Raw genomic sequence first — 18,754 nt, forward strand, 5'->3', positions numbered from 1 at the left:
CCACATGCACGTTAGTTGATATCATTCGATATTTTAAGGATCGTCAACGTCGGTAATAACGCAAAGAAACAGGGGGGGGGGGGGGGGAATAAACGTCTGTGTCTAGTATCTCGTTATAAGGCCGTTCAAGGGGATGTCAGGGATCAGCAAGATACTAAACCTGATGCCTCTACTACTGTAGGCAGCCGACCAACTTCGTTAGAGGTTTTCAATGAGTTACACTGGTGGATGAAGCTTCCTAGTCAAAGTAGGAGAGGCGGCCATATATCGAGCGATCTTATAACGCTGGTAGACTGTATGTCTCGCGTTTTAACCCCTAGAGGAGCAGCATGCGCCATTTGGCGTAAGGTCATTGGCCTACCAACATTTGACTTTAATTTGGTCCAATTTTCTGGACATTAGATCACTTCTCTATAGAAAAAAAGATTTTTCGAAATTCCTCGTATCCCGGTCATGTATGGGTTAATAATGTCGTGCATGTGTAAGAGGACCTTTAAAGTTTTCGACGTAACTTCGACAACTTCGATATCCTCGCATCCGGTGTACAAAAATTATAACCATGCACAATAGCTGAAGCATTTTGATCCCGCATATCGATCTATGAGTTATCGTAACTCTGCTGTTCATCCTGGAATCTCTGTATTATATAATTGTTCCCATTACGTTATCACTTCGGGGAATCAAAGTAATATGGCAAACTTTTTAGCCGCACATATTTAACCACGAGTAATCGCGACCAGCTTGTCCTCGTTGCGAATGATGATCATATCGTAATAATACGTTTATGCAGTTGCTCGTTGTCTGCCAACGCGCACTTTGCCGTTTATGGGAATGACCAAAGCGCCGTAGTCGTTGTCAAGTGGCTTGCAGGCAAGCCTAGGCGGTTATTTCACGTGCAAAAGCACAGGCTGACGTGTGGCGTTATGAAGAAAACTATGACCTGCAGTTCTCTTCGAATTTTATGCCACGCTGCATCGTTTGTGCCGCGGTCATTTTGCATGACGATATATATCGTGACGTTATGTGTCTATAGTAAACTATGACAGGTTCCTGATGACGAATGCCTTGTAGCGCGATTACGTCATTTTTCTTTTCTTCTTTTTTTTTTCCTCCAAACCTTTTTCTCTCTCTCTCTCTATCCTAGAGACTTACCGTTGATAAAAATGATCTACGGCGGACGGAAGAGGCTGCGGCTACCGCGATGATCTCAACAACCAACCGAGAGTTTACTGATCTTTCCGCGAATCCGCATCACGGATTCTTTACAGATTTATGTGGCCTAGTTTACACGTGTGTGTGTGTGTGTGTGCAGCCAAATTGCAATCGTTAAAATTTTCATAGAATCACACACTCGCACTCCATCCTCTCATATGCAATTTCAATATTTGGCCTGTCGTCCCAACTTGTAATTCATACCGACACTTTCGAGATGGTGTAAAATTTTTATCGCTTGTTCGGCAAGTTTTTGCCACCGCCAGGCAACTGGGTGTTTCTCAATATTTTTTCTCTTTTTATCTCACTTTGAAACGAAAATATTGACCTCGATGCGATTTGTTGTAAGTACCCACTAGATTTTACAGCTACGCACGTGTACGCACTGACAACTTTTTGGAATTTCTTTTTTCTATCCTTTTTTTTTCCCCACATTATTGACATTAGGAGTTCTCTATCGATGACGAAAGAAAATTAACTAATATTTGTGAGTACTTATATATCGTGGTTTATTTATTTATTTTTTATTTTTATTTTTTTTTGGCATCTCGCCTTAAAGTATACACATGTATGCGTAGAATTTTTTAATCATTACGAAATAGACGTATGAGATGCAAGATCATTAGTCAGTCGTTAACATTTTTGCAAATTTGCTTCAACCGAATATTACATGTTTCAGCAGCCGTGCACGGACGAAATGAAATATGCGATTCTGCAGCATAATTTTCATCGCGTTGAGAGGAAAAGTTGTATGCTAGCTAAATCAACTGAGTATGTGCCTACCAAAGGCGCATGTATACCTGAGTAAATCTGTATAAATACGCCATAGCCAATTGTGGATCCAATCGTTCGTGTAATTAATGCCAGAGTCCTCAAGCTGTTCATCATGTAACTTCCGTTACAATTATGTCATCGTTGATCAGCTTTGGCCATCGTGATGCGTCCATCTGATGTACCTACGTAACTTATGCATCCGTACTCTGTCATGTGTAGTTTCCGTTTAAGAGAATCTCTTTGTCTTTGCGGACAAGGTATGTGCATACTTATAAGATATACCTACCATCGCATGAATACCAGAGCCGAAAATAACTCTTTCCCAGATGACGATATCTCCAGCTGAGTCGAAGCTTATCGAAGAAACTGGTTGAAAATTGTGTGAATAAAAACTCATCGCGGACATAATAACGCTGCAGTCCGTGTAAGGAATCGCACGATATGTAAGTAAATCTAGACCTCAAGGGTACACAACGCTTCGCAGGTGTGTGCATAATGTGTGTTATTTACGTTGCAAAACTTTCGCATCAAATTTATGTCAACGTTATATTTGCCTTTTGAAGAGTAATGGCAAAATAGAGAATAAAGTATCGACACCACTTGTAATATTTTAGGTGCGTCTATAATTGTGCGCTGTAACAAGGATCCGAATGGATTTCGATCCGACGAATTCCTACGTAATTGTCGCAATCAAACAAAGTTCCCCGTGCATGGGTGCAAGCTTGAACGGTCTTTATGCAGACTTTCTGGGGGCGCTAACCATCGAATGGAATTCCAATCACGATCGTGCCCTCAAGTTTTTTCAACGGTTATACTTTTTCCCGTCACTATGACATTTAGAGATGCGAACTGAGCGGCAACTCGAATATATAGGTGCAATACCTATAAACGAAATACAGAAGAAGTAGAGAGTCGAAATGTACGTGTATCGACCCACGCGTCCTTTTCAAAGAGAGAACCGGTAATTGCAGTCCGTCCCTCGGGTCGGTCTGTCGTTCAGGTCTCACCTTTTGAAGGTACAATCTAGGTTACTCGTGGGTTGATTCATCCGTGAGACCCTGGGGACAGTCGGACGTGGGCGCCGAGGTACGAAGTCGCTCGCCTTCTGCCGCCTATTTCGGCATCCTCTAATCACCAAACGATAAGCTCGTTTCACCCCGTAGGTGGGCTTTTCATTACTGTCCGAAGAGACGAGCTGCGGGTCCATTTTGTGGTTTGATTTATGCGCGCGAATCGTGAGCGCAAAATCGATCTAAAATATATAGACATTCTCCTTTTAATCTTTTTCTCCCGCAGCGTTTATCCTTCCACGATAAAACGTGGGATCATATTATGGACCGAAATCGTGTTCGCCAATGATCTCTTGATGCGGGATCGCCGCGATCTCGCGAATAGGAAGGCGGAAAGGCGCGCCAGATTTCTTCGATACAAACTCATATGGTTACAAGCAAAACCGGAGCAGCCAGACCTCATCGTTCGCGGTTAAAGAAAGCTTCGTAAATATTACGTAATTATACCCCGAGTTAAAACTTGAGTTAGGTTAATTATGCGTGTTATAACCAAGTATAATTTATGGTCGAAGCTTCATCAGCTTTATCAACGGGGTTATTAAGAAGTCCGCGGCACCAGTTGACTTTGACTAATAGGGAAAATACAGATTTGTGGTCTGTGTATTGTAATTATTTTATGCGCATGAAAAAGCATGAATATATAAAGATCGAATTTCTCAGAGCAGCTACGTGATATTAATCAAGATTCATGCTTTTTGGAACTCGTTTAGTTCTCTTGATCATTAGAAGTTAATTACAGTTGTATACATATAACATTAACAAATGACCATCGTTACTCAGCATAACGACGTGTCGTCATCAGGGCTTCAAGATGATCTAAAAATGGAATTCAAACAAACAATCAACTAGAGAATTGGTCATTTCTTGTCATTCCCACCTCGCAACCATAACTCACTACCGATCGTCACAACAGCTTGAAACGATTTCCAGAAAAGCATAAGCGACGAGTATATCGATGTCATCGATTTTCCATCAATGTTTCTATACATATTTGAAAAAACCAGTCCCCGAAGAACGTAGAAGCGTGCGCACGCCCGCGTTTTATGGTCGCGGTCTAAACGGTGGCGGGTCCGTTTCTTAAAGCATGGAGGGTGAAGGGTAGCATGGACCCGAAGGACGGTATACAGCATGGCGTAACCAATATGCAGTAGCGAGGAGAGCAAGAGAGAGCGAGAGAGAGGGAGGAGAGGGGGGAGCTTAAGCTCAAAGAAAAGGGTATACTGTATACCGAATACTGTAGACTATCCGCGCGCTGCGCGTTGTGTATCTCTCGATTCTCGCTTACGTAGGTATTGTCAGCGGAGGCCGTATATGGACAGTGGGCGGGAAGTGTTTTCCCGTTTTGCGCATGCGCTGATGCTAGCGCGAGCTGCGCGCCGCCGCACGAATCCGCCCGAGAGTCCCTCGGCCTGACTTACGCAGAGCACCGATCAGTCGAGCCGTGATATCCGTAGCGCGCGTACTTACACACGAAATATCGCTGTATAGTTTACTATATATACGTACATACAAAAAAAAAATATATATATACACATAAATATATATATATATATATATGTGTGTGTGTGTATATATACGCACATACAAATACCGAATAACCGTATCGTCTCTCCCGAATCTCCCTAGTCTCGATAGTTGTAAAAAAAGAAGCTAAAAACAGACAATAAAATTTTTTTCAAATAAATAAATAAAAAAAAAAAAACAAACAATAGCACGCATCTAATCATCTCGTTATCTAAATCACTGTTTAACTGCCGTTGAATGTTTTTCTTCAACGCATAACAAATTCTCTCTGTTTCAACGAGAGTGACTCTTCGACTGTCACCTTGATAATAACTGTCTGAAGTAACGTACGACGAAGACATCGACGAAGACGAAGACGACAGTTGAACTTAATGAATAAATAAATAAAGTATTAATTTGAGAAAAGAAAAAGCCGCGCGTAAACGTGAAACGCGGCTCATTCTCGAATCGCTAGATTCGAAGAAAACTTCTCCGCTGGGGTGGACAGGTATTGTCATTATTCGGTAAATTTGGACGTCGCTAACGCGCGTAAACATTAACGAAACGTGTTCCTACGCATCGTGGAACGTCGTACCGCGGCCGTATTGTAAAAATAATAAAAACATAATTGCAATGTGTGATAATACTAACACGACGACGCAAAGTATAGCGGACTATCTTTCACAGTTACTAAAAGATAGGAAGCAATTAGCCGCTTTCCCTAACGTCTTCATACACGTAGAACGCCTACTAGATGAAGGTAAGAATTAATCATTAATCCCTACTAACATATCTATCTCCTCGATAATTGTTATAATTTATGTCTAATCGTCGCTCTTCTATATTCGATCTTCGGCAAATCTTCGTTTCTTTCTTCCCTTCTTTCTTTCTTTCTTTCTTTCATCCGTTTTCTTCAACGTTGTGCAATTTCCTCGATTATTCCTCGACAATTGCCCAAGTGTTACCACACGCATTCGTATGAAAAACACAAAGAGTGATACGAAAAGAGAGCCAGAGAGAAAGAGGGAGGGAGGGAAAGAGAGAGAGATAGAGAACCGTATGTTTACACCAGCTAAGGCATTACGTCACTCTTTCGAAAATGGCACTTGCCTTCGCGGAATACTAACTATTCTAAAACCGTACGCGATGAACGAACGCACGCGTAACTCTTATTATTAGAAGTTATCGACAATGAAACTCGCGCTAGCGATGAAAAGAGTCTCTTCTATCACCCAAGTTTTCTCAAATTTATATACTCGACACTTTATGTGTCACACACTTTCCGACTAACACGATTCGCTGCGGCCCGGAAATATATTACACGTAAATTTTTCATCGCGTTCTCATAATTGTCAATACCAACCAACCAACCAACTAACGAAACCGCACCTCCGTTGTATCAACTAACAATATCCACTTGTAAAAACAAAGAGGAAGAAAGTGAAAATCGGCGTGAAATAAGATTAATCTTATCGTAGTCTACGCCACGTGACACAAACCAGACGTGAGGATGATTTCGTGCTTGCCGTCGCTGCTGGTGCTGCTGCTGCTGTTACTCCAACTTTATAAGCCCCGCAGCAGCGTTGGTGATTTGTTCGGTTAATATATATCTCGGCCTGCATCTGCGACCCGGATGTCAAAAACACATGGCATTAGCCAGCCGAACGACGTCGACGAAATATGCATCGAGAATCCCGCTATTCCACGACATTTTCCGACTCTATGTTGTGAACGGTGGACGCATTGACATGCCATATTGGAATACCAGATGGAACAGTGATGTTGTATTCAGTGAGAGAGGAAAGGAATAAGAATGAGTAACAGTATACGCCATGTATACGATCATGAAAACTGTGTGCCTCTGATGTGTTGTTGCTGGTGCTGCTGGGAGCTTTTAGAGTCGTGGCCAGGGTTCGACTCGCGAGGTCGGTCTTTGGAGCGAGTGAAATCGACGAATCGCACTCACTCGGGCAACTCGGTTGCTCGTTTCGAGTCGTTCTACGCGCGGGGTAGTGATGGGTAAACGCGGCTATCGAACCCGATCAAGCCGCGGCATTTCGTGTGCATTTAACGGAGCGCACGCAACAGGTTAAAAAATCCGCTGATGCACAACGACGACGATTATTCGATCGTTGTTCCACGACCGCAAGGCCGCAAGAATCGGCTGATTCTGAGACACAACTACCGCAAGTACCTACCGATTGAACGGCGCCAAGTATTTTAGGAAATCCAATGATTCATTGAACCACCAGGTGAATTACCTAATCGTATATTATAACCTATGTAACACGTGTTATAATGTATATGTATGAATTGGGCGAACAGCGCGTGCATTGTGCGCGAAATATTGTTTGGTGATAAGAAAACGGAATATAGAATAAATGGAAGTAAAATAATTAAATATTATTGTCGTGTATATAACGCAAGGAAAAGTAGTAACTAAATAATTAATCCTTTATCTATTCGATTTGTTTACATGTATGTGCGTACACTATTGTATACGGAATATACTATGTGTATATATATCGATGGAATCGGTGAGGTAATTGCTTCCGTTGACTTTGAATATTGACCGTGACTGAAGCGATTAATGATCGTATTGAAAACCACCGTGACTCATATATTGTTTTCCTACTTCTTTGTGCATCGGTCTGTCTTACTGTTAGATATATCTTTCCCTGTTTACTTCGTTATCGTTTTCTTTCACTTTGTCCAGCGATATCGATACACGATCGATTGGTACCAACATGCGCTATGTATGTATACACGAATCACGATCAGAGTGTATCGTCGAAGAGTATTTAAAACCCAACGACGTTACACCGAAGTACCGTTTCCTCGCGATTATACTCGTATATATATAACGTATGCGTGAATAAACACGACAGGTTCGTCTCGCGCAGAGAGTCGTACGCAAGTATGCAGACCTAGTCAAAGTTGGCCTGAAAAGAAGGTGGATGAAACTGTGGCGCATAAGTAGCGTGTTCGAAGCCATCGTTTGGCCCCGGCCGCGTCCCTCCGACCCCCTCCCCTGCCCTCCTCCCCCGCCTTGGGCAGCCGCATTCCTTCTCTCGAACCACACGAGCGAGCGGCGGTAGTAAGGCGGCGAGGGGCGGCGAGGGGCGAGCGTTTCGCTTGGCTCTTGGTTACTAGCGCGTGTGTGGTTGCCGGGCGAACACATTCACACGCACCCTCACCATCACTCGATATACCCTGTTGCATGAGTATGTGGGACCAGAAACGAGAGACAGACCCTGCAGCGAGCGACTAGCCAAACGCGTCGGTCGGGTGCGCGCGCGCGAGCGAAAGACAGACTCTCTAAGCCGTATGTGTGTATGTATGTATGTATGCTTTTGCGTGCGTGTGTGTGTGTGTTTTTGTATGTATGAATGCATGTACGGCGAACGGGCGAGGAGCGAGTCGGCGGCCCTCGTTTCTCTGGGATCCTCAGGAGTGGCGGCGCGCGGCGCCAGCCATCTTGCCGTTTTGCGACAAGCCGACAGGTTCGCCGCCCGTTAGCGATATGTGCGGAGATATTTTACACGTACTATAACGCCCGCAGTCCTTCCTCCTCTCTTGCTCTCTTTTTATTTCTTCTCCTCCGCCTCTTGAAGCCACCCCCGTTCTCTTGTTCTCTCGCACTCTGCACGTGTACTTACCGGCTGCATTCACGATACTCCCGTACAAACGCAAATGTCTAATTTACCTCGCTTTACTTGGTTGAGTGCGAAATTCCGCGATGAGAATTACTGTACCAGGGGAACACATCACTGCGTGTAAAATCGTGCACGAAAAAAAAAAAATGAGGAAAAGAACGGTGATTATTTTGATAAATTCGGATTGAATCGCATGTATTGGTATGTTTGGATTGGTTGATATGCTCAAGATCGCCAACTTTTTAGAATGGAAGAGAATGAATTAGTGAATGAATCAATTCTACCGAATTTAATATTGCCATTTCGAAGAATTCACGCCGTTTCTTTATTGCTGTGTTAAATGAAAATATATTGGAGTATTTTTATTCAGAATTCGATTTTTTGCATTTGAGATACGTGAACTTTGATATTCGGAGATATATACGTGAACGTCGAAATCGACGAGGGCACTCGCTTAATGAAACATCAGGCTTTCGTAGAACTCATTTTTCTCTACACATCATCTGCAATGCAATTTTATTGCTTGCAGAGTACATTTCATTTTACGACTCTAAATTATTCTTGATCAGTTAATTAAAAGTTTTGGTCAAACTGTTTGTTCTTATTTATATAAGGTAGCAGTTGAAACTGGCCTCTCATGGTCCAGTAAAATTTTTATTCCATTTTTATGTAGGTTGTCATTCATGGTCAACGGCTCGTGAAAAGTCGAAGGTTCAAACCGCGTTGCCATACTGAATTCGGTTTCTGCAGTGCCGCCGGCGATTCTCTGTGTCCATCCGGGTGGCAGAGATGGGTTTCAGGTAGTCCTGAAAGACGCAACGTGCGCGAAATTCGTTATCCTGTTTGGAAATCTACGACGATGATAGTGTGTTGAGTCTCAGCTCGTTGTTTTTTTCTGCCTTATCGTTGTGTTTTTTCGTTTTAATTTTTAATTCCATTTATTCCTCTCATTTTACGCGATATCGAAGTCACCCGATCATTCATCGATATTTTGCTTCGTTGCGCATTTTCGTCTGACCAGTTCTTCCGTCATCTCTCCTGATCGCGGCGCGGCCCCGTTATATTTCCCCTCGAGAGATAAAAATTAATAAGAACAAAATAACTACGAGACCAAAACAGAATATCATTCATTCTCGCATCGAGTTTACTGTTAGACGCAGAGATGTGTATGATTGATAACGCGATGCAAACACATCGGCCAATAGCCGTTGACTGGCTTTTGCTTGGTCGATTCTTTGCTGCGCGGTTAGAAATGACGGGATTTCCAAACCGCACTCGTACGTAGCCTGATTGAACTTTGAACTTTGGAAAGGGTGAAGACAAAACGTCTTGACCCGAAACCTCAGCGGATGATAGGTTATTCACACCTGCAGGGTCTGCGGGACTGTTTCACTCGATGATCTTTTGCCTCCTCGTCCTGCCCGGTGCGGAAGAGCAGCCTGTCTTTAGAAATTCAACCGGCACAATAACACGACGCGCGTTGACAAACCAGTCACGGGTCAAACGCGGCTTTGCTCTCCTGCCTTTCAAAGCGAGAAGAAACCACACGTACGCACCTGTTCACCGCAAACACTGCAGGTGGTACACACACGCGTTCAAGTATCATCCTTGCGGATGGGGTTGCCGGTGGCGTTAGATTAAATTTTAACGCCTCGGCGATTGATAGATGATGAAGATTTTGTGCAACTGCACTTATGTACCACGTCAAATCCAGCGGGCATTTGTGATCGATGATATTATAAACCCGGACCGGAGAGTGGCTCGAATTACAACGTCGGCATCAGGACTGTAGGTGGGGAGTTACAGGGCCCAAGTGGGAAATACGAGACTATAGTTATAATTCGGTAAGAAGACGTTACACGCTAGGATGTATCGCCTGCTTCTAAATTAGGAAATGCCCACGCGTCTCTTCACTCGCCGTTACACGCAGGCGGTTTAAAATGAATACCAAGTGACTTGTGCGCAGGGCTCTTCTTCGTATCTCCACGTATAACGCATCTCTAAAAGCAGGATTGTCGTTGAAATTTTCAATGGATTAGCGATGAAAATTGCGGGGAAGTTGCGCCGAGATCATGAATACGCGGATTCGGGGCTGCTGATTGGATTCTTTTCTTCGTCGCGAAATCTACGCGGTCGATATACGGTGATGAAGCTGATGAAAAACGCGCCTCATTGACCATTCCCGATCTCGTTTACCACCACCATCCACCATCCACCATCCACCATCCACGGCAAGACAAGGTCTTGTACAATTAGTTACGGACCTCAGGGCCGTAGGTTGAAACTATTCAGGCCCTCTCGCGATGGGGGCCGTTGACCGAGATGACCCCCGGTGCACACCCATCCTTCTCGACGCAATACGTCGAGCACCACCACCACGCGACCGCGTGGTGGGAGGTGAAAGGAATCTTCTTCGTCGGTCTCTGTCCTCTGATATATCCAGCTCGTGGACCATCCGACCATCCAACCATCCAACCATCCGACCGGCCATCCAGAGATTCGAACCGTCGCTGTTACGAGATTCCCACGTTTCTGTATCGTACACATATTGTATATCGTATGGTACCTGCCATGCTCTCACTGACCACGCCACACACTCGTTTACTCGATATCGTGAAGGGTCCATATAACGAATCTTTAAACTCTATAAGCTGGATTCATCCCATGGGAATCGGAGTGCAGAGTAATATTTCACTGCGAATTGTCTGAGAAAGAATATGAATAAAAAAAGTCAGTCCCTATATATATATTCCATGCTGTCAATAATAGTCTGCATAGTAATGGAATAATCGCTTTCATCGTGTGTGGGCAAAAGTTTGAGGGACGAGGATAACAGACGTTGTTGTCAATGTCGCGTGATTATTCTTTGGATAATAAACGAACTGGTTTTACCTTCGTACTTATACCGACTGACAAATCAGTGGAACGAACAAAGCTTCGGCCTTTCTAAAAGTCATTACGGTTGACCATGCGGCATGCTTGTCTCCCCTTATGAAACATTTAACCCAGTGAGTGACCGGGACTCTTGAGAAGACGACGACGATTGCGATAACGAGTATAGTGAAGTTCCATGTCGTGACTCCCTCCCTTTCTATTGCTCGACCATTCGTTCCTACTTTCATTGTTCTCCCTGACTCCGTTGTTTCTTTTTGTTTTTTTTTTTCTCTCTTCTCCGTGGGGTGTAACGAAAACTGGGTGAACCACTGCTGCGTGGTGTACCGCTATCAAAGAGGACTTCTCTGTAGACGATGACGAGCAAAAGAATCGAATTCAGGCTTGACCTGCACCGGGAGATGATTCGTATAACCACGAATAATATCCCCACGGGTGGGCCGCGAGCGTTTTTTTTTTCTTTTTTTTTTTTTTAACGATCACCGCGGATCCTCCTCCAGATGACCAACGCGCGGCCCACATTCGTCGCAAAACCGTTAACCTCGCATCATTTCACAGATACATGTTCTCGAATTGCTAAGGCTTAGCCGCGGCTCGCGCGCATACCTATACCTACCTTGGTGTCGCGGACTAACAGGATTTTACTCCCGCTTATCCCCTTTCCTCCCTCCCACTTCCTGTCTTGATTTTATTCACCTCGCATGTGCCTCTTCTCGCATAGTGGGTTGAGGTCTTCTTCAATCCATGGACTCCGAGTCCGGATAACCTCGTGCTGCTGACATGTTTGTAGATTTCAGCGGGTCAGGAAATACTTGGATAAACAAGGAAAGAAGGAATGAGGGAAGGAAAAAGAGCATGGGAGAAGAATGCGTGATAAAAAAAATATGGGAGTCAGTGTGAGAGAGAAAGAAAGAGAGATGCTGTGATGGAATATATATATGTATATATATATATATATATATATATATCGTGGATAGGCGTGAGTTTAACCCCGTGAAATACCCTTTAAAGAAATCTTTAAACCCTTCACTCCTATGTAGCAGCAACAGCAGCAGCAGAGGCGGCGCCCCACGTAGAAGTACACTGTTACCTCGACACTCACTCCCGCAAAGCCAGACAGCTAGAAATCCTATCTTAGACCCTGATCTTTCTTTCTCTTTCTCTCTTTCTCTCCCTCTTTCTCTCCCTCTTTCTCCTCGGAGCTTTTAGTTGCTCTGTTTCTTTCCTTCCTCAAATCTCCCACCATCATACCTCAGGGGGAAAAAAAAAACACATTCACAAGTAGATGTACGCGCGTTGTACTCGCGTTCGTCGATGTTACGCTGTGTTCACCCGCAACGTAAACTCATGGTTCAACTACCTTTCCATCCGATCTGAACATCTAATGTTTTCCATTTTTTTCAAATTTATTTTTCTAGTTTTCAAGGAAAAAAAACAGCGGAAAAGTGAATGTATAGAACTTTTTTAAGTACCCACTTGATGTTTCACCGCGCAATTTTTCCCCCTCGTGAAGATTACGGAAGAGTTCTGGTAAATCCCGATAACGAATGTTGCTAACAACGTATGAGGTTGAAGTTAGTAACGTTACTGTATAACGATGCATGTTTCGAAAAAATCGTTCTTTCGTACTTTTAGGATTGTCCGAAATTTAGTCAGCCGTTAAAAACAAAAAATACTTATATTTTGAAAATAGTCGTTCTAAAATTCTTCAACGATCATTTTTCTTCCCGATGATGTTCCGTCACGTTAACGTTACTAACTTCAGTCTCTCAACAACGTTGCATCAACGTGAACAGTCCTATCATAATCCCGAGAATGAACCCGTTGTTCTTGCACATGCAACTTTGGTTTTTCAACAAAACTCTCGATCCAGATCCTGCCATCCAGATCCGGCGCGTATGAAATATATATGTTTGTCGCCAGGCTGTATGTAGATTCATGGTATGCAGTGTAGTGAACCAGGGTATACATATATATAAACTCCATCATGCACTGCATACACGTACACGTGCTCACTCTTTCTCTCTCTCTCTCTCCCTCCTGCGAGGTCACGTGTCAATGGTTCTATACCAAGAGACTTGAGTCTGAATTGACTCTCGAGGGCTTGTGCAGGAGTGGCGCGATGCAGGGAGTGGCGACCCGCTCCTTGTTCCGACTAGTCAGGAATCGACTCTACGTGTACAACGCGTGCCTACAGATTTCTCTGGGCCATTCGCTCCGAGCTCCGATATCCACACGCACATGGACACTCTGTAGCTTTATATCGTTTCATACCTATGCATCTAGGTGCTCGCACTGCTGCACGATGGACACGCGTTACTGTTTAACCGGAAAAGTGAATGACTGCCACCGAAGGATGGTGTTCGAGTTACACACCGTAGCCACCGTTGTTGTCGTCGTTGGTATCCTTGACACGATTTTTATCACAAGCATATTACGGGTTAAATAAACGCATCGATAGATCTCCTGCAAGTGATTTGGAAACTGCGTTGATTTCACAATACATCATGTCTGTGAGATATATCCGTTGAGCAAGGAATTGGACCTTTTTTTAAATTTTTATTCAATATCTTCTAAGCGTTGATACAAGCCTCCGTGCATCACAGCTGATGCGAATATGCCTCGAGCGACCAAGACGAGAAAAACATTTTATTATTACCCTGCGCGTGATGTCTCGTCGCCATGGCTCTTCCTAACGGTATGTAGGAACTCGCGCGTGAAAGGACATCGACTAATAAGGTGTTTTAAGCACCGGTCATTATCGGACCCTGTCCTCGCGGTGGTCGTGCGCTTAGAACCTAGTTCAGCGAATCGTACGAAACCGCTAATGACACTTTGGTATTCGTAACGAGCCAAGGAGGGCAGCGTTTACCTGATCAACTTCCCGTTTTACTGACCATTTTTATACGCTCGATTATCCTTATTACTGTTCTGTTTCACGCGTTCGAATTTTAACGCCAAAAATCTATCACCTATTCCCGAGTAAGTGTACGCGGCCGAAGCAGAGAAAAAAGGTAGTTCGAGTTTTGATTTTCAAGATAATCTCTCTGCCTCTCTCTGTTGCTTTCGAGGGAGAAGAGAAAGAGGGGCGGTTGTCTAACAATATCGTGAATCAACAGTAGCCCTCATTGACACCCGTGACTACAGGGGTAAATAACAAAGATTGAACAGTAAACCGTGAAATCATGTGTACATATTTATAATAGATAAAAAGTCCAGCGCGGTTAGGCCGAAAACCATCTGGTTATACTAGAGCTATTTAGGGACCGTAAAAGGGGTCTGGTTTTTCCTCTTCCGGTTACCGTGCGCCACTGCTCGATGCTCGAGAGATTTTGTGTCAAATACCTGACACACGTTGCCGCACTGCATTCTTGTGAAACGCTTTCAAATTCCAGGTTTCTTTCTCTTATTTTTCTCCCATTTTCTACGGTTCTCCACTTTTCGCAATCTTCGCGAATTCCTGTTCACTGGACAAGCTTTTCTCCGATCACTCGTCACTGAAAGCTAAACTTTTTTTAATATTCCTCCTCTGCACGCACGAAACTCGACTTTTCTCCCCTCTCATCCTGCGTAGGATCAACAGGTTGGTTTGTCCCGCTTTGAACGGAGCCGTGTATACATATAGCTGCCTCGGGGAATCTTGAATGGAACCTGTTGCACGGGGTGGTTGCACCGATCGAGGTGCAAGGCCGATGTCCCGAGGATTCGAACTCGCTTCGAAGACCCCTAATTGACTCCTTTTTTACCCATCTTCCTTACAGGCGGCAGGATATCGCCGCTTACAAGTCCTTACAGCAGGTTTAAAGTTAAAGTTATATCATATATAATATATAATAGACAAAACTGATAATGAATTTCAAACTTATTGTGATACACGCGATCGGAACGCATATGAGACGGTTTGGAATTTCGCTTGTAGGAAGAAAACGCGCGTTGCTTCAAAACGATGCTACCCAAATATTTTGTGTTGTTGTTCTCCTCGTGATTCCGTGCCTAAAGGGCAAACCAATGACTAAACAGAGTCTCGAATAATCTGCAACGGGGCGCGTGATCCGTAAATCAGGTCACTCGAATCGTCATCGCCGAGGAATATCGCTCGGGATTTCAGGTCAGACTACATTTTTTTTCATATATGTATGTTAAACGTTATATTTGTGTATGGGTGTACAGTTATCTCATCGAAATGTTCGGATATACCTGAGCCTACATTCTGCTACCTGCAGCTCATTAGTCTGCCGATACTGATGCGCTTGGAGAGATAATTCCAACGAAAAACGAAAAACTATTTGCGAAGGTTGTGTTTAGGTATAACAGAATATGGCCGCTCTAACGAGCGATGGATTTTAACTGTAAAGTCTTTCGAGTTTGTCTTATTTGCGTCTTCTATGTCCAATCCGCGCCCACTTAACATGCTCGCAACGCGTTGATACCGATCATTCACTGGAATTCAAATCGTGGATCGTTTCACCGTCTGCGGACCAACTCATCGGTCGTAAGTTTCGCCTTGGAATTTATTCCGGAATATATATATAATGTGTTTCTGTCTCTTTTCGCGCACGCGTTTGTGTGTGTTTATGTTACATCTGTGTGTACATATGTATGTATTTAAGAGACGAAATTATAAATAAAAAGCCTGAGTCAGTGAGTGAAAATAAAGCGAATTGCCTAAGCGACGACGACGTGTGGACGATTTAGTCGGATTTTGAAATATCCGGCGAAACGTGAAATACCTGTAATATTATACCTACCGAATGTTTTACTCTCGAGGATCGAGGCGTTTGTTGTTTCGAAAATATGTATATCAGCTTGTTTTCACTCTTCACAGGTACATCCTGTGTTCCGAAATCTGTCGAACTATCAACTTGGAATTTCTTGACTAAAACCTGTAATTGACTTTACTGTGAAAAATGATAATTGCTTTATTTCTTTCCCGAAGTACTAAAATGAGTCTGGGAAAGGCCTCAGATAGTGTCGCAGATTTTTGTTTCCATCGATAATAATCTAAAGAAAACACGTTCTTTTGTTTTTCAAAGTAAAGTACCACAAATCCTTCCTGAAACTATTTTTCTTTTGAGACTGAAATTGACGAGACTGCGAAATCGTACTAGTCCAGCGAATGTACAGAAAGATAATTTGGAAAGATGACCCAAAATTGTCGAGAATTTCACGACGGGTAATAAATCAGGAAATTAGCATTACTTTTGTGCAAGTACATTATACGTATAGTCATAATTTCTGAAAAGATGCCAGGCTCTATTTAAAACCCTGTACAAATGTCAGGTGCGTGTATTATACCTACATACATTATACTTGCATGTAATTGTTTCAACGTTTGGAAATTCTATGTACAACTATATTACCCAGCTTATGTAAATGATTCGTAATTCCTAAATAAAGTGTCAAATCTGCTTACAACTTGGTCAAGGGAGACGTGGTAACAAATCTAGGTATATTAATTAGGCAGATGCTTGCGCGTTATTAACGCGGAACACGCGAAGGTTCTTCCGTAAAAAATTGCCATTCGCTATACTTATCGCAGATTTTGTTGCCTGGCGTAAGAGACTTCGAAGACAACTTTAAGCACCTGACGCGCTCTCGTGATTTAGTCATCTTTGGCACCGTGACATTTTTCCTCAACCCTTGAGCGGAAATCCTTCTTGAAACTTGACTCGAGCCTGAGTCATTCGATTCAGGTTTTGAAAAGTTGCTTCATAAAACGAGTAGAAATCTTTTCCTCGTACCTGTGAACGCGCGTTTTTTAGTTTTATTTATTATCTTCATTTTTTACATCAATAGCTTTTTGCATGAATTTTTTTTCGCTACATTTTTATCACGACGATGACTGTAAATTGTTTGTGAAAAAAAATATCGCAAGGTTTTTTTTCTTTTCTTTTTTCACCTATCGGAAACTAGAATTCGGTTATTTTTTCTTCTTGCTTTTCATATATATTTTGGTCAAAGGATGATGAATCTTTCGTAAAGAATTGAAGCGGCGTGGAGAGAAATACCTTTGCATGAAAGTGACGAATGAATACGTGTAAACGCGTCTACACGTATGGTACGGCAGTTCAGCCTATGGGAATGGTGAAATAAATAAAACATAGCCAGTATAGTCAGCTGGTAATCCGCCGCTGGTAACGACAACGATTACGGCTAACGATAGCGTCATACATAGGTACTTTGTCTTGCAAAAATCTCAAAAGCCAACAGCTAGTCACCGGCTCTGCATGTGTGTGTGTGTGTATAGGAGGATCGTGTAGAAAAATTCTGAAACACACCAACGCACCTTCAATACACACGATCCAAAGGTACAACCTTTACGACGAGTCATTTTTATTTATTGTAAACCCAGCGCATGCTCCCAGTAAAATTCATGAGATCACCCACGTTTATTCTTCTTCTTCTTCTCTTCCTCCTTCCTCCTCTGGCTGTAATATACACACAAACCATTATTATACACACGTATCGCGACGAAGACAACCGGACCCTGAAAAGAAGGAGGACAATAACGACTGACGACACCTCTAATCGCGGTAAAAATTATTCAGGGTTAAAACCAAGCCCTGATCATCATTTTTCAAACATCATTATACGTTGTTCTTGCTGTTGGTTTATTTTCTTTTCTCAAACCGAAGGTTCTCACTTCCATTATTTCGTTTCATCATCGTTTTACCAGGTGTAACAAGATTGATCATCAGGATCATCCTTTAATATCTCTACGTGATAAATAGATACACTGATTGTTGCATAGTTCGAGTTGCACTTGTATACTGCAGGTATACGCGAAGCGTGCAAAAATCTCGATACATCTTACAGGTATGCATTTTTGCTACTACTATCAATAAAATGTGTGCTTGACTTGGAGAACGGTAAATTATATCATGTATATGGGCACTCCCGGAGCAAATTCCCATCGCTTCGATGACCTCAAACTCTTCCCTCCCCGATACATGCGGTCATAATTCGAAGACTTGAAACGTTCGTTCGCTGTGGAATTTCTTGACGCAGCAGAGAAATTATACGGTCGATGCGTAATCATTAAAAAGCCCCTCATCGACTTTTCGTTGAAGATCTACGTTTTACCGGCGTTATTTTTCACGGTTGAAAACCATCGAAGCCTGAGCAAAACTTACGTGATAATATGCTCTTTTTTTTTCTCTCTTTCTTTTTCGCTACTCTAATTATCGCGAGTAGATTGGCTGCTTGGGTATGTACATACATCTATGTGTATGCAGATAGAGAGACGGGCGTGACCACCGAGGTTAGCACAGAAATTCTTGCCAATTTTCTAGAGCAACTATATACAAACGTGTATAGCATCATCAAGGTGTCTAAAATATTGTCCCAATTCTTGGTGCCAAGATTTGTTATAGTTACCAGTGTCGGTTGGTCGGTCGGTCTCTCGTAGACTGACTTTGCAGTCTCTTCGGCATTACTGTGGAATTTTCGTCAAGGACGATGATCGCAGTGCCAACCAAGTACACCACTAAAATTTTACTTGTTTATTTCCGTTCTTTGATCTTTGTAAAAATAAAACAAAAAAAGAAGAAAAAAAAAGTAAATAATTTTCTTTTACTTCTATTCAGGGATATTTTTTACGAGCGAAGAAAACACAGTGATTTACTTAACGTCGTGTTTAGCCGTTTT

General features: G+C 42.9%; 1 protein-coding gene across 10 annotated transcripts in view; it reads left to right on the plus strand.

The window, feature by feature from the left end:
* Positions 1–4,486: 4,486 nt before the first annotated feature.
* The window catches only part of LOC124407845 (protein held out wings), a 40,928-nt gene continuing 26,660 nt past the window's right edge, over positions 4,487–18,754 (plus strand). For 6 of the 10 annotated variants that reach the window (XM_046884375.1, XM_046884444.1, XM_046884436.1 and 3 more), the window contains exon 1: positions 4,488–5,319. In XM_046884375.1, coding sequence (XP_046740331.1) covers positions 5,193–5,319 — 127 coding nt within the window. In that variant the 5' untranslated portion in view covers positions 4,488–5,192. Of the gene's footprint in view, positions 5,320–18,754 lie in introns of all 10 variants that reach the window. The other 4 variants (XM_046884404.1, XM_046884412.1, XM_046884384.1 and 1 more) reach the window with 2 other exon arrangements.

Source organism: Diprion similis, chromosome 1 (genome assembly GCF_021155765.1).
Source record: "Diprion similis isolate iyDipSimi1 chromosome 1, iyDipSimi1.1, whole genome shotgun sequence".
In the NCBI taxonomy this organism is placed as follows: Eukaryota; Metazoa; Arthropoda; class Insecta; order Hymenoptera; family Diprionidae; genus Diprion; species Diprion similis.